This window comes from Aquila chrysaetos, chromosome 1 (assembly GCF_900496995.4).
Source record: "Aquila chrysaetos chrysaetos chromosome 1, bAquChr1.4, whole genome shotgun sequence".
NCBI classification, from domain to species: domain Eukaryota; kingdom Metazoa; phylum Chordata; class Aves; order Accipitriformes; family Accipitridae; genus Aquila; species Aquila chrysaetos.
Genome location: NC_044004.1, coordinates 33,111,549 through 33,135,257, shown reverse-complemented (window position 1 = coordinate 33,135,257; position 23,709 = coordinate 33,111,549). Strand labels below are relative to the sequence as shown.

Sequence of the window (23,709 nt, the reverse complement as noted above, 5' to 3'; positions counted from 1 at the left end):
ATGCTCATTGAAGATCTTAGGTGCAAGTAACTGCAGTGTTTGGATGAAAAATACTGTTTGCAAACTTTATTTTTGCAAAGCTGTATCTGTTGTTCTGTTGCGCTTTCAGCCTGTTCTCCAGAAACAAACGGGCCGCTACCTGCGGGAAGGCCTCTCTGGGCTGATGCGACACCATACAGCAGAGGCTGATTTTTAGCTTTGTTTCCTCTTATGGCTTTATAATACGTAAGCTGTGAAAAGGAAAAGACCATTCTGTTTCAGAGGGCAGGGGCATCGGGCCAGCCAAGCCCTCTTCTGAGAGACAATCCCCATGGGAGGAGACCAGCAGGGAAGCTGGCAAAGGTGAGAGGCTGCTTGGGTCAGGCGGCCATGGGAAACGCTGTGTGTGAGGGCAGGGAGCTTTGGCCTGGGGCTGGGCACCTCTGGGGTTAATGAAATTCTCTGAGAAAAGTCACAGCACAATCCAGTCGAGCTCTGCGGCTCTGGCTTAAAAGTGGCGAGTCAGAGATGCAAGAGGAGAGCCTGGAGAAAACAGGGCATCTGAGTGGCAATTAGCTGATGAGGATTTTAAGTGTCATAGTAGTAGGGCCATCAACCTGCCATGACCCTATCTGAGAGGCAGGTGGGGAAAAGAATTGATTAAACACAGCTGAGGATAGTGAATAATTATAGAAAAGGGAGGGCTAAAGGCTGTTCTGCACCAGGTACAATTATTCCTAGCTCCAAATACCTTGACTAGGGAGGACTTTCTATTGACACAGATGGACAGCCAAATCCAATCTCAGTATTGAGGTGATTTACTACTTGCCATCAGATGTGCTGGTGGTAGATAGCCCTCTCCAGGGCAAAAACTGGCTATGAGCTGCTTCTGATACTAATGATAACTTCCACTAGCTTTGACCAACAAAAATTTTCAGATAAGTAGTAAGCAGTTTTGTTTACCTTCATTCTGCAAAATGACTCCATTGCTAGTGAAAATACATACAATTACAAAACAAACTAAAACTGAGTAGGACTTTAACAGCTCTTCTTTAAACATAATGTAAAGCTATCCTAATGTTCTCTATCCTTAAACCCAGAGAATGAAAATTCTGCACCAAGTGCTACCGGAGGGGAAACAAATACTTATGGAAGTATGTGCGCTACAGCCTAGATAAACTCATATTTTCCACTGGTTTTGCCTGAAGCGCTCCTCAGTAATGACTTACCTTGAGGCTTTTTTTTCTCTCTAGAGTAAGACTCCTAAAGCTAAAATGTAACTATTAGAAGAAAAAACAAAGCTTTCCCAAGTTGGGAACTTCTGAGGCCTCTTCATTACTGTTTATACTTGCGAAGCATTTTTAAAATGCAAGGCAGAAAGGCTAAATACAAACCAGAGAAATATCCCTATTTAATTCAAGTAGGTTTAGAGGGACCAACACACAGCCTAGTGTTGTGGAAGTTACTAATCTCAGATAAAATGTACTGACCTGTGTTAATGCACATGTCCCTTGAAAATATGGAAAGATGCTTCTTTTGGCATCATACACTTATGATGTACAAAGAAAGAAATTTGGGTTTGCCTATTTATGTTAGCTATATCTTGCATAATAATATAGCTAACTGGGGTGAATGGAGGACACGGAATTTAAATTTTTAGCATAGGTAACTTCAACTTAAAAACCATTCTGCGAAGGTTTGCTCCCCTGCAAATACTGGTTTTATATGACACTGTCAGAGAAAGCAAAAGACTTGAGTTGTTTGACCTAACCTTTCTTTAAGGATGGTATTGGGTTCGGTTTGCCACATGACAGACAATAAGCTCTGAACTTGCGTGGCTTTTAGTGCAGCATGTATCTGTATTTCAGAGGAGAACATACAGTTCTCCTCTTCATACATGGACTGTGCATAGGTGAATGTTCACTCTTGGATTTGAGGGGTTCTAACAAGAAGCTGTCAGAAGTTGCAAAATGTTTTCATTAAGATCTCCTAATGAGGCATTCTTGTGTATGTGTGTGTGTATCTGGGACGGATAGATACGGGGGGTGAAATTCCCCTAGGACAGAAAATATAGAGAGGCAAAAAAAACCCACAAAGCCTCAACAAGTGTATAAAATCAACTCATATTAGAGCATGGAAGAATACATCTATACTACATTTTCCTCACATGCAAAACCATAAGCTATTTTTCTCTTGACTATAGTTACTTAGTACTACCAAACATAAAGAACAAAATCTTACTCAGTTGTTCATGTATTACAAAGAATTGGAAGAATAACTACCAGAGTTTCTAACTTGGTCTAAAGACATCTTAAATCTTTTAAGGATGAGGTCCTGAGTTTGTGTATGACTCTGTCTGACCAGACACCTGCATCCATGTGGAGGTCTGTTCTAGATCCTTAACAGGACACTGAGCCTTGTTAATGTCACTTGCATTACTATGGAGAGAGTTTTATTTGGCTGTTCTGAAGAGTATCTGGAGTTGAATTTGATTGGAAAGAGAATGGTGATTTTTTTTAAATTATTTTTTTAAATTTTTTTTTCACTTTCTTTGCAACATCAGTTGCAGGGCTTTGCTGCTATAAATCTTTATGCTTTGATCGTCAAGTATGGATTTTTTTTTTTTTTTACAAGTTTGTAGGTGTCCACTGCTGCAAACACGAACTAGTGAAAAATGTCATCAAGATTTTAGTACTGTGCTCCTGCTCACTTAGAATCTGGGTACTTTTAAGAAATACTGCTTGCTTATCTCCACTGTCAGATTTATACAGCATTTAATTTTCATCTAAATGGTCACTTTAATGACAACACATGCACCATTCCAACTACATCAACATCTAGTTAAAGTAACTAACAAAGTGCAGCAAAACAAATGTGGAGTGAGGTTTCCCCAGTCAGCTGGACCTGTGTAAAAACTTTAAGGCCCGTGATATAGAAAAAGGACACAAGGAAGAAGCTGCTAGTACACAAGGACAGAAGAAAACTAAGCTAAAGCTTTTGAAAATGCTTGCTAAGGTCTATAGAAAAGTATCTGAAACTGGGTGTGGGAAGGAAGCATATGTGCCAGGTAGCACGCAGCACAGCAAGCGTAAGAAATGGAGGACTCCACATTGCCTGCTGCGCGTAGACTTGCAGTTCCTACTGCCTGTGCTACAGCTGCATGGTTTCTCACTGCTTCAGTTTGTTCTTTAAATCAAACTCCAACCTGTCCCTATACTGCTGTGAACGCTATAGTTAGGGTGATAAACTCATAGCACTGGAAGTGGTCACCTATGAAATACGACAGGAACTGAGTTATCAGCTCCTTATGAATGTACAGGAAGGAAAGACTTACAACAAACAGCATTCACTCTAGCACTTCATAAAATGTTGTGCATTAGCATCAAAAGAGGATCCCAAGATTTTTGATGCATCACATGTGATGAAAATGTTTTGAAGTTGTTAATGACACATTTCTGTATATATTTAAAAACATGGTTGTATGTGTTCTTGTTGCTCAGCACTTGAATACATCGTGTATTTTTGTTCCATTGAATTTTGTACTTTTCTTCTTATAGGGCTTGCCTGACCCCATGCCTTGGGATTGGGGTCTTTTGAAAGGCTTCTTATCCTCCTGAGCTCTGTCAATACCTGTGTCTGCGGCCTCCTTGATTGCTGGTGCCTTCCAGTCCTGCTTATTTGTGCTGTCAAGAGAACAAAAGTTGCAGTAGATCACACCGGTCTTCTTAATGTCACATCCTTCCTCCTTCACAGCTCTTAATGAGCTGACAAAATGCCTTAGGAGGTCAGACCAAAATCCCATCTAGCTCACTGTTCTGGCTGATTGGAGATACTATTTAGAGAGAATGTGGTCCATTTCCCTCATACTCTCTCCAGCATCCAGAAATATTGTATTAAGGATGGTAAACAGAGTATGCTTGCCTTTCCTTTAGAGTTTCTTGTGGAACTGTGACCACGAATTTTCTAACTGTATTCTGAACCTGCTGATATTATCTAGCTCCACAACCTCCTGTGGCAGAGAATTTGAAAAAGTAGCAAGAATGTACTTCCTTTTACTTTATTTTAAATCAGCTGCACATTGGTTCTAGTATTGTAGGATTTGGGAATGTTTTGTATTCAGCTTATCTAATGCATTTACAAACTTGTAAGCCACAATCCTAGTCGCTCTTCAGGTTTTTTCTTTTCCTGGTGAAGAGTTCCGGTCTTCTTAGTGTCCCTTCATAAGGAGGGTCTATCTCCCTGATCAATTCTAAGTGCCTTTTCTGTACCTTGAACTGCGCTGTGTCTTTGAGGTGCATAGATCAGAACTACATGCTGCACTCACTCAATAGGAGTGCACAGAGCTTTTGTGTAGTTGCAAAGTGTTGTCCTCTGTCTTGTTACCCATACCCCTACTGGTGACACCAAACACCTTCTCTCTGGCTGCCAGTGCACACTGACAATTCTGCTAAAATCTGTTCAATTATGATTCTCCTGTCTCTTTCCTGAGTTTTAGCTGAATAAGGCATGATTTCTTTTTCTCTAGATGCATTGTTGCTCACCTGCCAACTTTTTACCCATTCATTGAGTTTTGTGAAGTTCTTGTGGACTTTTCTCCCCATCAGCACAGCACCACGAGCTTATCTATAATGCAGGTTGCACTGCACATGCCCTTCTACAGGTCACTGATGAAAATGTATTCAAGTGGTCCCAGCACCAGTGTTCAGGAAGGTCTCATTGCTGACTTTTCTGTCATGAGAAGTGACCATTAAGCCCCATCCTTTGCTTGGTATCTTTTAATTGGTTTTCAAGTCATGAAAAGGACATCTCTCCCAGTTCCAGATTAGATTCTTTAACAAAGCCTTGCCAAAGGATTTTTATCCTTGTGCTTTTCTGACACTATTTTAGCCCTCTACAAGCTTTGTGAACTTATTCTCCTTTATAGAAGTCCTACACCTTTCTCAGCTGACTATGTTTACCCTTGCTCTCAGTAAACTTACTCTTTATTGCAGACTTGACCATCCTGTCAGGATTGGAAATTGTTGATTGGTCTGTAGCTCAGTCTTCCCTCTAGACTCTCCTTTTTATAGATGACAGATGTGTTCACAATCTGTCAGTCCTCTGATACAGAGGCAGTCTGTAATGATAGGTGAATGCACCTTGCTCAGCAGTTCTGCAACCTCACATCTGACTTCCTTCAGAGCTCTTTGATAAATGCCATTTGGTCCTGAGATCTTACCAGAATCTAGCTTATCTGTTTAAAGCAATTACACAGAAGGTGCTAGACCATGTTGATCTAGATCTTCTGGCCTAGCTGCTACAGAGAATTTGGCTTCTCTGTCACAGTCTTTATCAGTAGGTGCCCCTTCTTAAACCTTTGCCATCAGCTCTCTTACTAGGTCCCTACCTGGTCCCCTGCTTTTTATGTATTTAAATAATTCTGTGCTACGATGATACCACCCTGAGTATCATCTTCAGATTATTTTTTTAGACCTGTTATGTTTACAGTTGACCTGTGATGTGCTGCGAGTTTTCCTGTTCCTCTTGCCACCATTCAAAATACAGAACTCTGAGTAACTTTCCTACTGAGCCATGTAAGTATGTTTTATTTCTTTTTGAGTTGTGGCACATGTTTTACCTGGGCTTCTAATACAGTATTTAACAGCCCCTAGGCTGGTTGTAGGCATCGTGCTATTTGGACTGTTCCTTTATTTGTTGTTTGTTGTGGGTTTTTTGTTTGTTTTTATTAACTGCCTTTATTTCTACATTGCTCCAACTTATTAGTTCAGATTTCACTTTGACTGGCCTCTCTTGCAACAGTATTAACCCTTATGTATTGTGGTTGCTATCATAGAGTAGCTCTCCCATGAATACTTCTTATGCTAGTACCCATGCACTACTCAAGCTGCTACTTTTGATTTGGTTATTATTTGAGATCTTCTAGTTCCAGGAGGCACTTATGTATCACTGGAATACTTTACACCTCATCATAAGCTGAAATACTTAATCTCATTAGGATGTGGTCTTGAGATCTCTCACTATTACTACCTGTCTGAAACTTGCAGTTTCTCTAGTCTCACTTCCTGATTGCTATTGTCATCTTGATCAGGGGTCACAAGCACAGTTCTAATTCTTTTTTAGAATTAGATTTTTTTTTTTTAATTAGGTCAGTACAGACTTCCAATCATGAAGACCTACTGCTATGCTTTTTTTTCTTGCAAGATGTCCATGCTGTTGCGCTTTATGTAATTTTTCATATATGGTGCCGCTTTGTCACCTGCATATCCTGCTGTACCGTTCTTAAGTCAGTAGCCTGGCAACAGTGTCCTACTGATTACTTTTTTCCCCACCAGGTCTCTGAATGTCTGTTATACCAGGGCTGTTGTATGTAGGCATATCGAAAGGTTTATTAGCAATTCATATAATACGAGATGTGTGCAGCTACAAAAATGGCATTTTTAAATGGCATTACAAATTCCTACGTAAGATTTTCACAAAGCTGGGTGAACACGGACAACTGGCAACTGCTGTAACTCCTGTTCCAACAGACTCATCTGTATTGCTTTACAAACATCATTCAGGATAATACATTCCTTCTGCTGCTACCTACAAAAAAAAGCATGTTGTGGATTACAAAATATTGTTGCCTCCCATCCTCCGATTTTACCACCACAGAGTCAGCTTAAAAGGATCCGAGTTCTGACTGATCTAAGCTTCCTTGCCTTTAAGATTCCACAAACTATTTTGAATTCCATCCTCTGGCATGAAAGAGAGATGAACTGGCAATGTATGTGCTCCGAATACTGCAGAGCCAGGAAAAGAAATGCAGGATGAAAATATGTAGAATATAATTTTATATTAATGGCTCAACATGTCTGAGATGATCAGAGACTACATATACATATACTGTTTCAAAACAAAGTCATGGCAAGGTGCATATAGTCATTAAATTATAGTTTCCACCATGGTATTTCTCTTAACAGTAATTGAAGAACCAACGATATTTTGTTCAGTTCTAAAACACATCTCAAAACCTTGTAACAAACTTCAGGTGAAAAGTCTTGGCAATATCCTTTGGATTCATGTACTAAAGTTAATGACAAAGCCTTAAACAGAAGCCCATTATAATGAAATTTATTTAAATTCTTGAGCACACTATATTCATAACTTTTTAGCACTTCCCAATGAGGTGTTTACTGTATGTTTCTATAAATTATGCATTCATTGCATAAAACTGCATTTGTGTCTCTAACAGCATACTATATAAATTATCACAAAAACAGGTGAACCAACAAAAGATTCTTGAACACATGTAACATTGGTGGGCAGATAATATCAGTAATAGCTTATCTTCATGGTAAGCAGCTCTAAATGAATCCCTCTTGAATTCATTTAATTAAGAAGCTGAAAAGAAAGAAAACAAGATTAAATGCTGAAAAATGCATATAAAATATAGCATCCCAATTATTTGAAAAGAATAAACACAGACTTCAAAACATTCATTTGAAAAGTCATTTGACATTTGTGTAATAATCTCTTAAGTTTTTATATCCCATTTACTAATTACTAAGCAAGCATGAAAGTTATCAAATAAAACTTGAGTGACTGAAACTTAAATTTGCCTATTTAAAAAAATTAAAAAGCAAAATGCACTTCAAACATCTGTTCCCTTTAATCAAGTTCTGCATCTGCTCTTACTATTTAAAGGGAGAACTACCTCTCCCAGGATGCTTCAGATTTATTTAAAACATTCTTTTCCTGTTGAAGTTGCTCCAGAGTGGGGAGGGTATAGAGAACTTGGCAAGGCTCTGTAGGGTTGCAGACTCTTAAATTCTTAATATTTTAATAGATGAAGAAGTTTCAGATGACATTCCTGTTTCTTTACTCCTGGAATGAAACTTTGTATTTTTAAAAAAGTAGACATACATTGCATATCACACCTTTCTAATTACTTTACCAAAGAACTGTTATCTCGTAAATTGGGAAATGGGAACACAGAAGGACTTGTGCATGACTGTAGACTGAGTTAACTGTACGAACACAAAGGCAATGAACTACTGAATGGAAGGGTTTCTTCACTGACTCTAGCTTCACATGGAAGATCTTTCATCTCATTATAGATATGCAGTGTGCTCTAGCATACGTGTTGTAGTAATTTCATCAGTTTTCCATTCATGGCATAATTAATTAATCATTACAAAACATAAATACAAGTGCCATAAGCTTAAAAGACTGTGTCAGTATAAAGATGTTTCCTGCTGCAAAAAGCTGACAAGCTCATTAGGCAAGACATACAAACCAAGGCAAAACAGATGGCAACTGGCTGGGTGCTGGAGGGTGAAGTGATTATTGAAAGGGAAAAACTAGCAAGAACCATGAAGAGGTGAAGTGTAGGGTGCTGTGGAATAATTGCTGGAGGTGACTTATTGATATGTCCCTCTCTTAAGGGAAGGCAAACCTCCAGGGTGGAATGCAGTGGATATGCAAGGAATCTGTTCCATAATAATTCCCTAAGCAACATAACCTTAGATGTTAGCAACACCAAGGGAGCTAGGGTCAGCACACCAAAGAAAGAGAAGCAACACGGAGGGTGGAGCAGAGTGGAGATGCTGCAGCCAGGCTCTGTGATATCATCACGGGGATAGGGAGCTGGAACTACTGGAACAAGAATGGAAGGTCCCTGCACTGAGTCCACTGAAGCAAGGAGGTGAAACAGTGGAGTTCTGTCAACGCTATTGCCTTACTTCTGATTTATAGCATAAGTGCTCAGTTCTGGAGTAGTGACATACTAAATCATGTTCTCTGGGTGAACTTTGCTCATTATAATCTCATTATAATACCAAAACACACCTCCATCCCAAAAGCTGCCTGCCTCTAAGGTGCGACTACCCCTCACTGAGCACGCGCTCTGAATTTTCTCTAGCATATACCTTTTCTGAAAAATCTAGAATGACAAATTGGACAACACCTGTTGGGATAGATCTCTAAAAAGAAAAAAAACCCCATGTCCCCTTATGCAAAGCAGGGGAAAGCAGAATGGGAAAGCAGAACAGGAAAGGCTGGCCAAACTGTGCCCTTCCAGACATTAACCAGCAGGAAATGGGTAGAATAGGTTGGAGAAAATGGTAAACTGTAAGACTTGCAGGAAAGCCACAAAAGCAAAAAGAGGCATTCTTAATGGTGGTAATCACAGAAGGAAAGCTCTACTCATAGAAGAGCATGCAAACTGCTTTCCACAGGAAGAAGTATACACAATTTGCCACAATATAATTTGCCACATTAAGAGAAGTAGTATAGAAAATGCTAAATGTAAGATGCTTTGTTTTGACAACTGTTTATTATTGTTCTCCTGTCTTTTAAAATAATCCTGATTTCTGCCATTTTGAAGAAAGTAGCTGATTTTGCTGAGCACTATAGACCTGAATGTGAATGCTGGTGTTTATCAGAAGTAGATTTACCAGTTCATAAACTTTAGGTGAATCAATTTAATTATGCATGAAATCAACATGGAAGATCTGAACAGTTGTTTGTACTACTCACATTTATTTATAAATTTAATTTTATATGCTGCAAATACTATTTGTTCTACTTACTAATATTTTACCAGTATATCTCCAAGAAATAACTATTCCATTTTATTCACTTGCATTTAATTTCAATTGCTCAATATTATACAGGATTTCTTTAGTGAAACTGATTTAATTACAATGAGGGTAGACATTTCTTATATCGTGTATATAGTGAATACAAGGAATTTTCAAGCTCTGGGCATCTTGCAATTTGTCTGTTCTTGTTGCATTGACTGTTTTTCTCTAAGCAATGAATGAATACTTCATGTCTGACTTAACATTTATGGTTTTTTGATGAAAATAAGGCATCTTTTATTTATCATGCTTTCTTGCAGCTTAGTTCATTTTCTCTGCTAGTCAATACAGAATATATATTTTCCATTCCACCAATACCGAGTTCAGAAAGCTGATTATTTTTTATGGTTTAACTAAAAACTCTTCACATTACTCTTTTCAATAATACTCAAATACAATGGCTATAAAGGATAATCTGATAATGAAACACTCAGCTACAGGTACGAAAAAATTCTTTAAAAAGCTACTTAATGTAAGCTGGTTAATGAAAACTTATATCATAACTCTGAATTTTCAGGTGTTCACATCATTTAAATTCAGATTAAAACAACAGCAAACGATAAAATGTAGACTTGAAAGGACAACTGGAAGTGTCAACAATAATGAAACCATGCTAAAAGTCTCATCCAGAAAACAGGAGAAAAGACAACACAGGGCATTTAATAAGTTTCAGCCAAAGCTTAAAAAAAAAAAAAAAAAAAAAGAGAGAGAAATTTTTTTTAACATCAGTAAACAGTGGATAAGACTTTTGTCTGTCTGCCTTCTTGAAGAAACTAGTGTTACAAATATTTACATTCCTAACATTCTCAGCAATACAATACTGTGCTAGTGTGCTGATGTCTTCTGTTTTGTTCTTACTATCCTTCCTCATTCTTTTTAATATTCTGTGTGCTTTTTGGACAGAAACTGCCTAAAGTGAGGTTTCCAGAGAGCCCTCCAAGCTCTTTCCTGGCTAGCAAAGCTAACTTAAAGTTCGTGTTTTTGACTTATAGTTAAGAATAGTATCTCTGTCATTCCCATGTGTATTAGTTAACTGATAAAATTATGTGTTGATATAATGAAATTATATTGCTCAACCACTGAGTATTTGATACTTAATATATCATTTACTCACTTTAAATATTGGGGTGAGAGGGCTTCCAAAAAAGATTGTCTCAGATATATTAACACTCTTGTCTTACCCAGAAAGCATTATAAAGGGGAAAATGTTCAACGGTATAAAATAAAATTATTGCATTATCTTTCAACAGTTAATGACAGCAATTAAAATGAAAGTTTTAGCAAAATGAAAAATTTCATCTAGTTCCCATAAAAAAGGTGGATTAACACAGGCATGAAAACGCCCTGCCATGGTAAAAATGGCTCTAGCAGAGAGATTTGTTACATGCTAGCTCATCCATCACGATTGTGTTCGCTCAGTAAGTAACCTTCATTATGACCTCCATTTTGCATCACCTCTCCCCTTCCAACGCTTTATTGTATAAGGGTATTTTAGCAGCATATTAATTAAACCATTTTTTCCCCAACCCTAGCCTTCAAGAAGAAAATTCTGTGGAAGGAAGAATCAAAAACTTAATTGGAAAATGTCTGAAGTGGATGAAAAAAATATAAACAAAATGTTACTCTCCCTTCCTACGTACATGCCCTCTAAAGAGCACACTTGCAGACCTGTGGACTTATCTAGCACTCCTCTGGACACTTTTCTGTTTGTCACAGAAATTAATAATGACAATGGCATTAGCAGGGTCAAAGAAATAACAGCATTCCCAGTACTTTTATTTATGCACATTAGAAAGGAAATAACAGTCTTTCTCCAATTTTTGACTCCTGTTTATCCACCTTTGTTTTGATTTATCTTCACTACATGGAGGTCACTGGCGAGAAAGAGGATGCACAGCAGGATGTGCTACTTTTTTATTGATGCATGCTGCTTCATAGAGGACTTACTTGGTTGTTCGGTGCCAGAGAACAGAAACAATTTAGTATATTTGACTTTTTTTTTTTTTTTAAAGTAGGACAGTGAAGTTGATGCTTCAGATCGTGCATATGGCATTAAAACTATTTCAGTTTTCTTTAATTGTTGCTTTAGGCATGCCAACATAAACATTCTTTCTTTTTTCTGCCAGATCATTAGTATGCGTTGTTGTTAGTATTGTTAAAGGCAAAGCTTTACTAGCCTGAGGACAATTTATCACATAAAGACTGATAGTTTCAAGGTGAAATCTACAACCAGTGAAAGTAAAAAGATAGACATATTTCACATCTTAAGATATATCTACACTGGCATCAATTGATGGGACATGGAAGTCCTTAGAAGATCCTAAGGAATTCAGACAAAAAAGATTAATGTATATCAGCATATATGAGTGAAGTTAAAATGCAGGATATTAAGTTAAAGGGGGAAAGAGAAAATAACAGAGTTTATATACTTGGTCCTCCTTAGTGTTTTGCACGTTCACTTAATTAAAATTCAGAACAACTATGCACATAAACCAAAAAGGCTTTTTTAAGAAACACTATGGCATTGTCATGAAGATGACATGGTTGAGATCACTGAAGTGTCAAAGAATCAATAGTATGTTTATTTAAAATAACGCAACAGAAAATGGGGTCAGAGCTACCCAAGAGACCAACAGAAACCTCAAAGATTTAACATTGGAAAGGACCAGATAAGTAAATTACACATTTGGGAAACTAGCAAACGAAATTTGATAATAGCAAAGCAAAAGGATCAGTTCTAGTGACGGTTTACAGTAATTCTGCATTGAGTGAGGATTTAAGATTGTATGATTAATTTATTGCCATGAAAACATGAAGAATCTAGGACAGTCCAAGTAAGCCTGTAAGATCTTGCTTAATTCTGCAGGAGCAGTAACATTATAAAAAAAACCAAAGAAAACTGCATAACACTTAGCCAGCTATTAAATGTTTCTCATGTACTTATGCATCCACAGGGTTCATTCTTTTATGAATTTACTTGATTGGTGTTACTAAGTTGTGATATTGAATCTACTTAGCTCCTTAAGACAGAATTAGGTTTATAGATGTAATAATTCCTTCACTGTAATGACATGATGCAGCACTATCTCATTTTAACAGGATTGTGATGAATCATTCTTTTCAGCACTATGCTGGACTTCTTTTCTTTCTTCACCAGCTTTAACATACTAACAGGTGCATTTCTTTTCCACATGCATTGCATATCAAATTAAATTTCTTAAAATTAAACTTTTAATAGAATTCAGAAGTTCTCTTTCTCTTCCTCTTCCCCCTACCCCCGATTCTTGATGTGCTTTATTCTTAGCTTGGATACGAACAGAAGAGTACAAAATCTACATAGGGCTCCAACTTCTGCCAGACACTCCAAAGAAAAGATGTCTGATATTTCACTAAATACAGGTTCAATTGTGGGGAAAAAAAAACCTTAAAAAAAAAAAAAAATCCATCCCACCCAAAATTTGCAGCAAACAGATTAGTGAGAGAAGAGGGAAAAGCCCTACATTACTTACATTAAATTCTTAAAGCTTACAATACCCGATACTACAAGATATGTAGTAGACCTGAGCAATTAGGTCTGCAATAACATCAATGGTATTGTGTAGGCATGCCAACTCACAGAGCATACTAATGTTCACAAGGTACTGTTCAACCTCAGACATCCTAGGTATCATACAGCAGTCAAAAAACCCTAATGCAAACACTCACAAAAGTCATGGAAAGTCTGGAAATTGGCACAGCCGTATAAGCATGTTTTTAATAGGTGATAAGAACATTCCTAAGATGAAAGAGCTAAAAATGAAACTAGTACAACTGTCAGGTTTTCTTTAATAGCTGTTAAATCACATGGCAAGGAACAAAACAACAGCAACTGCTTTTTCCTTTTAGTAAACTTGTTATGAGAAGATGCAAGTGAGCTCAGGCCGTGAGTTGACATTCTTTGGGAGTGCATCTCAAGTGAGCTTACGAGCTGCAGATCAAGCTCATAATTCCTTCTTCTTTTAAGTTTAAGACTTAAGAACTTAACTGGAAGTAAGAATACCTCACACTTAGGAAAACTGGATCCTGTCTTTTACCCCAAGTCAGTCGAGCTAGAAGGTAGTCTCCAGAGATGATGCTGAGAGGCTGTACAGACTATCCCAGATGGCAAACTATTAACTCCATACTAGTGAAATCTTGCAATATGATACTACTGGGCCCTTTACAGACCTCTTTCCTTAGCAGAAATGAGTAAAAAGCAGGAGCACACCTTCTGTACATATTGCAAGGGGAAGAGTTTCCTTGTCTTGAGTACGATGTTATTAAATGCTAGAACTAATCTGAGGTGATCTAAACTAAATGTCAATTAATCTGCATAAAGAGACCAAGCTCAGTAAACAAGAAAATAGTTCTAAAGTCTCGCAGCAGAACCTAATAGAAAAATTTTATGTATTAGCTCAAATGTTAGATCTAAGTTGGCTTCGCAAGGCTGAATCCTTACTAGTGGAACATCACACAGAATATAAAGCTAGATGCTGCACTAATCGCAAGACCTAGTCTTAGAAATCAACACTAAGAAGTATCTGAGAAAAACTGTAGAAGTATTCCTCATATGATTCTTTAACAGTGGCTGTAAAAACAACAGAACTGTTAACATTAATACAGTTCTTTTGTTCTCTACTTATTTCAAAATATAACTTTCTGAATCTGTTGTACTAATGTTTCCCTTACATATATATTAGTTGACATTTCATCATGCCAGATCTTTCAGCAAAATGTTACTATATCTACATTGCAACACACATGCCATCCACTTACTCTTCCATACATGGTAAGAGTAATGTAGACTAATATTCTGTGAAGGATTAGTCTACTAGTTTATAGAAATTAATGTCACTGGAAATAAGGAAATTCTCATCTTTTTAAATGGACTGTGGCCAACTAGAGGGGGGAAAACAGCACTCATACATATTATCTCTATTGTTAAACCCTGGCATAGCATGTTAAGACTATATCAAGTGTACACATATATAAATATTTATATACATATGTATATATATAGATCTCTACTGAACTGAAGACTGAAGCAATGGGAAGAACAGCATCATTTCAAATAGGATCAAAAGTCAATGGAACAAAATTGCTAATCCTGGAGAACAAAACAACAGGAAAAGGACTCTTCCTCATTAAAAATATTTAGTCATCTTACAAAACAAAGCTTTGGGAGAGAAAAATCAACAGGTCTCTGTTTTGTTCCACAAACTTAATGACTCAGGAAATGTCACTGTATTGCTTTTACCATCATTACCACAGCACTGAAGATTTGCTTAATTGCACCTTTCCTTTTCCCCTACCTAGGCTTTTTCATGTACATCTGAAAATGGTACCAGGATCAAAAGAAAATACTATGGGCCATCTGTTCCTGACAGGCTACTAAAAAAATATACAGCAGATCAGCAAGGAGAGGTGAATCAGAAGTCTAGACTACCTCTGTAGGTGACCTTCCTGCTGAAAGCATCCACCTACAAAAGGTAAGAACTGCATTTTCTTTCCTATTTTTCTACTTTTTCTGCTTTTCAGACAAATTATAACTGTTTAATTGACAGCTGTACATATAATTAAGAAAGACTGTAAGCCTTTCTTTCCTCTCTGGTGTGGCTGACAAAAGAAGAGGGTACTTTCAGTGACAAATCATACCTTAGCACTGTACACTGGTTTGGTGGTTTCGTGCCTTGTCTTATGTACATCTTAGTTATAAAGATGCACAAATAAATATCTAACAAAGGTTTATAAACTCAAGCATATGTTTTCTTTTGTGTTTTTCATGGGGCACTGTGTATACCACACGTCTGTGCTCAAACCCATTTAACTGGTCTGCATTAACAGTCATGTTAACAACGTTAGCTTTCCAGCCCTTTTTTGGTTTGCTTGAATTAATCACTATTCTTCCTTCTTCTTCCAGCTCCCATAAACTTCAGTGGTAAAAATTAAAAATCATTTACCTGAAAGCCATTCTTAAACTTATACAAAGCTATTAAAATCTATAAGATGAGAATGTAATGAGAGATTACCTGTATGGGTAGCCATGGTATTTGGAGCGAAATATCGACAAAAGGAAGCTGAAGAAAAAGACCACCAGACCCAGGCCTACCAGACATATTACTGGAAAGAAAAGAACTTTCTTTATTAGCACATAAAAGATTTAAAACTGGATTCTCTACAAAGAATATTATTTATGTCCATCATTTATGGAGAATTTTGACACAGTTAAATAAAAAAATGTTACTGCCTTGACTACTGATGCCCACTATCTTCTGACAGGATTTCAAACACATATGGAAATAATATTTATGGTTATTAAGAAAAAATAACTTGTCAGTGTGAATGTATTTTCAAGAAAAAAGAGTAGCAATTTGCAACTCAAATGTATATGGATGCAAACACCTTACTGCTGATAATGGATTTAATAACCCTGTAAATTCTATATATCGAGCAATATGATTTCAGGTATTTGCTTGTTCTTTCTGGAAAGAAAATTACATTTAGAAGAATATCCCTTGACTAATGGAATCATATTCTCTCTAGTCAACCATCTAAGGCTGAAGTAACCGCAAAGGCAGTTTAGTAACTACTTTATCTAGTTCTTAGTGGCTGAAACATTTCACTGTTGTAAGTTCCAAGGCTGGTAGCCCAATCACTTTTTACTCTGAACTTGATAGCAATATAAACCTTTAGGTTTTGAAGATAAATAACAATGATGCAGACCTTCCGATAGCATCCAGATGCAAGTGCTTTGAGCCTTTTCAGGCAAAGAATGAATTAGCAAAGTAAATGCTTAAATTAACAAATAAAGTTTGGAACACCAATTGGCATCCTGTGTAATAATAGCATAAAACCTTTTTGATCATGATAGCTTGCTCAACTGAGTGTAAATAAATAAAAAGAAAAGGCAACATGTTAGAAGCTGATGCATATAATTGAGATGTAACTCATCTGCATTAGATAATGTTTTGGTTCTACCAAGCTACTTTGATTTTAAAAGCTTCTCTTCTTATACTATTCCTACTTTAGCCAAACCTTTGCTATTTAATTGCAATATTCATGCTTCAAAAGTGTGCTGGCTTTGAGCAAAGGATGAGCAACCATGAAGCCGAGGAAACTGACAATGATGCATTTTTTCATTAAAACTGACCATGTGGAAACTGACATACGTCAATTGAAATATAAAATTTCTGCAGTTATTTTGAGAAAACTAGCCATGTACAAATCTTATAAACACACTTCATTATAAAGAAATCACCACTCACAAATATGATTTCAAAGCATGGATGAATAAATTGCAAAGAATGAACAGTGCAAGGCAGGTACATGGAAAGCATTCACAAAATGGCCACAAGCAGAAGAGAGTCTGAATTTGTACTGCAGCCCACTGTTATTTCACTGTGTCCGTGTTTACAGATCCAGACCTCAGTTGTGATCTAAGATCACATTCCAATTAAACTCATGTCACTGTCTCTTTTGACATCAGTATTAAAGCTAAATACTGTAAAAGATATTCAGAATTAAATTATACATCTACAGCTCATTGAAGAAGACCCTCAAATCACTATAGATTAGAGATCTCTAGCCAACATTCAACCAGCTATTATGAAGAATTATAGAATGCTTGTATAGAAAATAGTTGGCCAGCCCTATCTGCAATACTGTGTATTACATAGAAGAAGCTAAAGAACTGATCTAGAAAGAAAGAGGAAGCAGCATTGGAAGTCTGGTATCTTTCAAAGGTCTTCAACACCTTATACAAGAAAAAGAATAAGTGGCAGGGGATATGAAAAAAAACCATATTATAAAAGGTACAAAGGCAGATGGGCATACTTGTTTTGACCTATGTCATACTCAGTAAAAGTTCGCTCAACATAACAGGAAGTTTAAATCTGGATAAAATAATTTCATGTTGTGTGTTTATGCAATTAATTGCCAAAAAATCTTGCAAATATTCTGAATGAAAACAACATTCAGAAAAACATAAAACTTGCACTTCAGGCTAAGAATATTTAGACATTACAGATTGGGATGTGTTATGTACTACACCTACTGTTGGGGTTTCACCTTCTTCTGGAGACATGATACTGGCAAAGCATACCAAGTAAAAGAATTTTCACACTCCTTTCGATGTCATCGTCTTAAGCATCTTAACTGCCTAAATTCACTTTGAAAACAATGTTTTGAAACTCTTGTTCTTTATGTCGCTGACTTCCAATATAATACAAGAGCCAAAAAGCACTTATGCACTACTACATTGTGGAGATACTGTGCCAAGCTGTACCTTAGCTGAGTATGCTTAAAAGGTTTTTTTATACTGTTACAGCTTCATGTGAATGCAGTTTTATCAACAGAATTTTTATACTCTCCTCTTCTCCACACCACAAAGGGTAAAAATTCATTTAAGGTAGAGACCTTCTGAAAACTTAATCAGATATTAATTTGTAATTTCTCACTGTCTTCTAATTGTCTAAACATTGTCTTAGTTGTACTAAATAACTTACTTCTCCTTTTTCCAACATCCCCTTTGGAGGTAGCAGCTTCATTCAGGAGTACCATTCCCATGGTGATAGCAGCATCTGTATCGCCATTGTCAAGGAAAACAGCAGATGTGTAGATACCTCAGAAAGCCACAAAGGTACCCTACGAACTAAAGCTTTCAAGTTCATAAAATGAAAGAAAGTATTTATATATAAAACTGTATATCACAATCTGTACTGTACCAATACACTCACCTGTGGCAAAAATATGTAGTAAGATCTTCCCTTGTGCATTCTAGATAAAAAAGGAAAGAAGGTTCAAAAAGCTTTAAAGAACAAATCATCAAGTAGGACACAGAAATCTTGGACAGTTATGGAAATAGCTATTCCCCAATATCTTACAATATTCTGTGTATTGGTAGGAAAGGATTTTAAAAAATGAAAACTATAAGAACCAGAAATCATTCAGAGTTATTGCAGACAATTCCTTGGCTATTTGATGCAAACTGAAGCAGTTGGACTGCTTTATCTTCCTCTGCTTTTAGATAAGACATTAGCTCTCTCTTTAGTGTCATATTGCTTAATAGTTTAGCAGAGAAACATCTCAGAGGCAAAGTCCTCAGTCACTTTCAGTGTTTTATTGTCTCATTATAACCGTTACAAATGTGAACAAGTACATAATGATAAAACAATTTAACTAATTTAGCAAGATCTTAAACCATTCACTTAACTGTTTATTTGAAACTGCATAAACAAAAAGGAACAGTTACTACTGTGCATAACATCTGTTCTAAAGAGGAGGCATGCCTGAATGCCATACTGAAGCAGGAATGCATCATGGGAGCTATATCTCACAATTTCAGGAAATATGAACTTCACCAGACTTAAATGATTCTTGAATAAGGTTGGATTTTTAAACATTACTTACCCCAGGACTAGGTAGCAGGATGACTACAAACTTTAAGAATGACAAGATGTTTCTATTTACACACACAGATAACTCATGGGAGATACTTCAAACATGCTACATCCATAAACAATATCTGCATCCTGTAATACTATACTTGCACTAATCCTATCAATGTTCATATTAACATTTTTCATGTTAGAAATGTTCAAAATTAGACCAAAATGCTCAAAGACATCTGAAATTTCAGTTATACAATTTCAATAAAGCTAGGCCTGAGTAAATGGATTTAGAAATGTCAATGCCAACATCACCATACTTCATTAGAGATTAGCAGCCTGATTCAGGTTTGAGACTTCCAAATTTCATATACATAGAATGAGAAAAGTCAAATGAAGAATAACAGGATTAAAAAAAGCAAACACTGGTGGTGAAAGGAGGCAGATGCCAATAGGCGACATCAAGGAAACATAAGTTTTAACACCACCTCTTTGATATAGACATCCACCTACAGTCCTAAATTAGACACTAATTAGAAACACACTAGTAGCCCAAATTACTTTCTCACACCTGCACAAGGTATAAGGCATAGGGTCACTCTTATGAATAAATGGTTATATTCAAGTCTTCCAGAAGCTTATTACTGGATTTGACAAAATATTAAAAAAAAAATATTTGCAAAATGTTTTGCAAAATACCAACCTTGGAATCCATGAGAGTATGCAAATTGGAAGGGAAGGCCAAAATTACTTTGTAAAAACTTTGCCTGTTAAGATTCAGATTCATGAGCCTAAGAGACTGGAAATCTCCTGTGCTACTGCTATGCTTCAAGTAAGAAAAAGAATTGGAAAGAATGTCATGCGAATCATTCAGTTCTTTGCTTTCAAAAGTTACAAAAGCATAAAAATGAATTAATTGATTAAGCTGCAAAAAGAAGGGCTGAGGAAAAAAATTCCACATATATTTCTACCCTATTAAGGAAAGCCCCTAATGTAGCATTATCTAGTAACTTTATTTTACCAATCCCTCACTTAGATTTATAATAGTGTGTTTGTTCTTAGTTTAACTAAGTCATGGGAGAAAAACAGCCCCAAGATGTCAGGGTAACTCACTAGACCCTCTCAAGGAAGTGCTACTTTTTGTAAAGGTTTTGGACTGCCTTGTGAATGGAATTTATTTGCTTGATTATCTCATGCAGTATTGCACATAATGTGGTCCTTTGCTATTTCCTTTACCTGGTTGCTTCTGAGAAACAAACCAACCAACCACACACTAAAAAGCTGTTTGGTAGACAACAATTCTGTAACTTAGTTCCTATTTTCTTACCAGACATTGAGTTTAATTCACTTTTCTTACCAGCAGGAATAACAGTCTCACAAAAGTAACTGCTCTGCAACTGAGAATTTTAGATCTGTAACCAGCTGAACTGTGCTGTTTTTTTTCCCTCTCTTGGAGTCTCACATCATTACCCCTAAATCTTCCCTAACATTGTCACTATTTTTGCTTCAGTTGTTGCCTTCTAACTTTAGTCATCATTGTTGAGCTTTCAGCCTCACTAGTTGCCTTTTAGCTTCAACGATATCAGCTTCATAACTTCACACTCTAACACTGAGCATCTCACTTGCCTCAGCTCTGTGATGTTGAAGTAAATATTCAGTCTTACTCAGTTGTGATTTCAATGCAATAATTAGCTTTTAACCACAGAATATATAGCTTAAGTTATTTTTTCCTCCTGTTTCTAACATTGTATGTTATGTCTTTACATTATTTTGATACTCTACAAAAGAAAGCAACAGTCCTAGCTCTGAAAATAATGTTTTACAGTATCATATTTCTCTAGCAGTGCAGAATGCAAAATTTTAGCAAGTGGTTACTTGGACAGTTTTCCATCTGAAAAAAATGAGATGGTATCAAAAGATGTACTCATTTTCTAATTGCTCTTTATCTCCCTCACTACGCATTACGAAAAGAAGAGGGGAATGTGGCACTCAGATAAACCATGGCTAGCAAATGTTTTAAATTCAGATGCTCATGTTTTCTGATAAATGTATCCCTCTGTAGCAATTTTTATTTTGTGTAAATCCAGTTGTATGTCTTCTCAAATCTGGAATAATTTCACTTTTACATATTAAACTTCTGCTGCTCCTTTTCCCAGCTGGTACATGCTTTTCTTAGAAATTGACAAAATACATTAGTTAGTGCTTTTGAAAATTTTCTGAATATTTTGATACATGAAGAACAGTTTTAAAGTAGGATGAAAAAGACAGTGATCGTCAAAACTCTTAAGATTATTCAGAAAATGATTAGCAGTAACAAAGCATAATATTTAGCCCTGAAAAAGTCAAGATGCCTGATCAGAAGTATTAAAAAAACCCACGACACCAAACCCAAACCCAAAACAAAACAAAGAAGATTGGATCAATAAACTCTAGAATGATAGTTAACTTACAAAATGAAATTGATTACTAGTATATTTTGGATAATTTTTGTTAGCATACTTTAATAGAAAATTTAATCACTCTTAATTCCAGCCAGAATACCCAAAAGGAAGAAAACCTGATAGTTCATAAGTTTATTGTGATATATAATTTATATCTTTACTTCACAAATTTAGTCCTAATTAGTAGTGAGTAGGGAATAAAAGGAGAGAAAATAGGTTGACTAATACTTGATTACTTTAGTGAAAAAGTTTTGTGGTCTCATTCATATTCTGCTGGATTTCTGCCAAGAGTACAAAATCCAGCATTAGCATTATACACATAAAGAAACAATTATCTTTTAATTGCAGATCATGCAGTTGCTTAATAACACGAGCAAGAAAAATAGAGAACAAAATATTTGTCCACTCAAGTCTGTGCTCAGTTTACTGCTAACTAAAATGGGGATAGATTATCACACAAACTTTAAAACCTTCTGGTTCACTTTATCATACATGGAACAAAGAAAAGCACATACATCTTTCATGAAGGAGTAATATGATCAATGGGAAAATCTATGGTGTTTTTTCTTCTCTCTCTCTCTCTTTTTTTTTTTAGGGTTATTTTTTGGCTGAGCTGTGATAATTAGAACAGGAGAAATTCTTTGCTGGCCCCTTACAAGGGGGGCATATTTCGCTGAGAGAGATACTTGTCTTAACTTTTCATACTAATACTTAAAGGTCTAAAATACCTGCTATAATTTCAGAAATACTGACCACATTACAGGTTCTTTATCTGAACCATTTCCATGTGGATTTAACTTACAACCTACATTTGAAAAATGCAAGCATAACATGCATTTTAGTCATTCTATTTGGGAAATATTCTTCAGCTACATGCAGTTCTTGAAAACAAGGTATTAGCCACTTTTCCCAGCTCAAGAATCCGATTTTTTTTATCACAGGTTGAAGAAATTAACGCAGACAAAACATATGGTTCTGCAATGAAACATGGTTTCTTTCAAGACATTGTTGCTCCAGTTCAGAAAGAATTCTAATATTCCACTTACACTATTCAAGGTGCAATCAATTCTCAATTAGACCATAACCATCCCAGTGGATGATTCAACAGACCTTGAGGTCTGAGGACGGAGACAGGTTTAAGATACCAATGACTGTATGTTTCATCTCAGTGAAGAAGGATGACTCCCAACTCAGAACTTGAAAAAGCGGAGCACAGTCTGAAAATTATTTACTTGAATGTGAATTTAATTTAAGCATGAATTGTAAACAATCAAGATGTACTTCAGTATTTTTGAATTGTCTGAAATCTAGTTGTACTGATACTCACAATAAACCTGAACATTGATACTCACAATAATCCTGAACATTCTTTCAGCTTAAAACCTACTGGCTTCAGCTACACCAAATGGCTTTTCAAGAATTTTAGGAATTATTACACGAGTTGGCACTGGAGTTCCCCTCAGCTCCTTGAAATATGCAACTCACAACACTGAAGTAGCTGGAAGTTTGCATTTCAACCATTTAAATGCCAATCAAACTACACCACTTTTCTTTTTGATGCTTTTTCATCATTTTAACAGAGCAAAGAATCAATTTGATACTAATACAGAATCTCCTATAGTGAAAAAGTTTATTATTCATTTTATTAGTTTCAGCTTCAATTTACAAAACTGTCTTTCCAATCCACAGATAATCTGATGGAACCATCCCTCTTGTGATGCTCTTAGACACCTGAGAATGGAAAGGTCATATAAAAGTTTCAGGAGAAGGGAAAGACTCTGGAATCCATTTTACTGCAACTAATCCAACTGCAACAAAGTAGCATATACCTGTCTAAGTTTGTGCTAAATCACTAATCAAACATTCAGGGAGTTTCAGCCTGATTTACATCCTAATTATTCATACTAGTGTCATCTTTTAGGATCACCTAAAACTAACTCTGGAGAGATTATTTTTACGTATATTATTTATGACCTTTTTGGTTTTGTAAATTACATCTGATGGAGGTTCAGGGTTAGTCCTGTCCATCTAGCAAATTCTTATAGTATGGTTTGCCACTGTACAAAATAAATATTTTTTTCTAACCTTATTTGCATTTTATAATTTGTCTCTACAAATTTTCTTGCCTAGAGACATACAAATCACAGAACTATACACATCTCCAGAACAGGTAGATGTATAACAGTACTTTAGTTTCCTTCATGTTAAGCACACCAGAGATTAAAATAACGAATTTTTCTTAATAGTTTCCTTTCTTAACTT

The 23,709-nt window shown here is 36.2% G+C and overlaps 1 protein-coding gene across 1 annotated transcript in view; it reads right to left on the bottom strand.

The window, feature by feature from the left end:
- Window positions 1–7,076: 7,076 nt before the first annotated feature.
- The window catches only part of TUSC3 (tumor suppressor candidate 3), a 135,638-nt gene continuing 119,005 nt past the window's right edge, over window positions 7,077–23,709 (bottom strand). The window contains exons 8-10 of the mRNA XM_030023149.2: window positions 18,125–18,199; window positions 15,650–15,740; window positions 7,077–7,362 (exon numbers count right to left, since the gene is read on the bottom strand). Coding sequence (XP_029879009.1) covers window positions 7,347–7,362; window positions 15,650–15,740; window positions 18,125–18,199 — 182 coding nt within the window. The 3' untranslated portion in view covers window positions 7,077–7,346. The remainder of the gene's footprint in view (window positions 7,363–15,649; window positions 15,741–18,124; window positions 18,200–23,709) is intronic.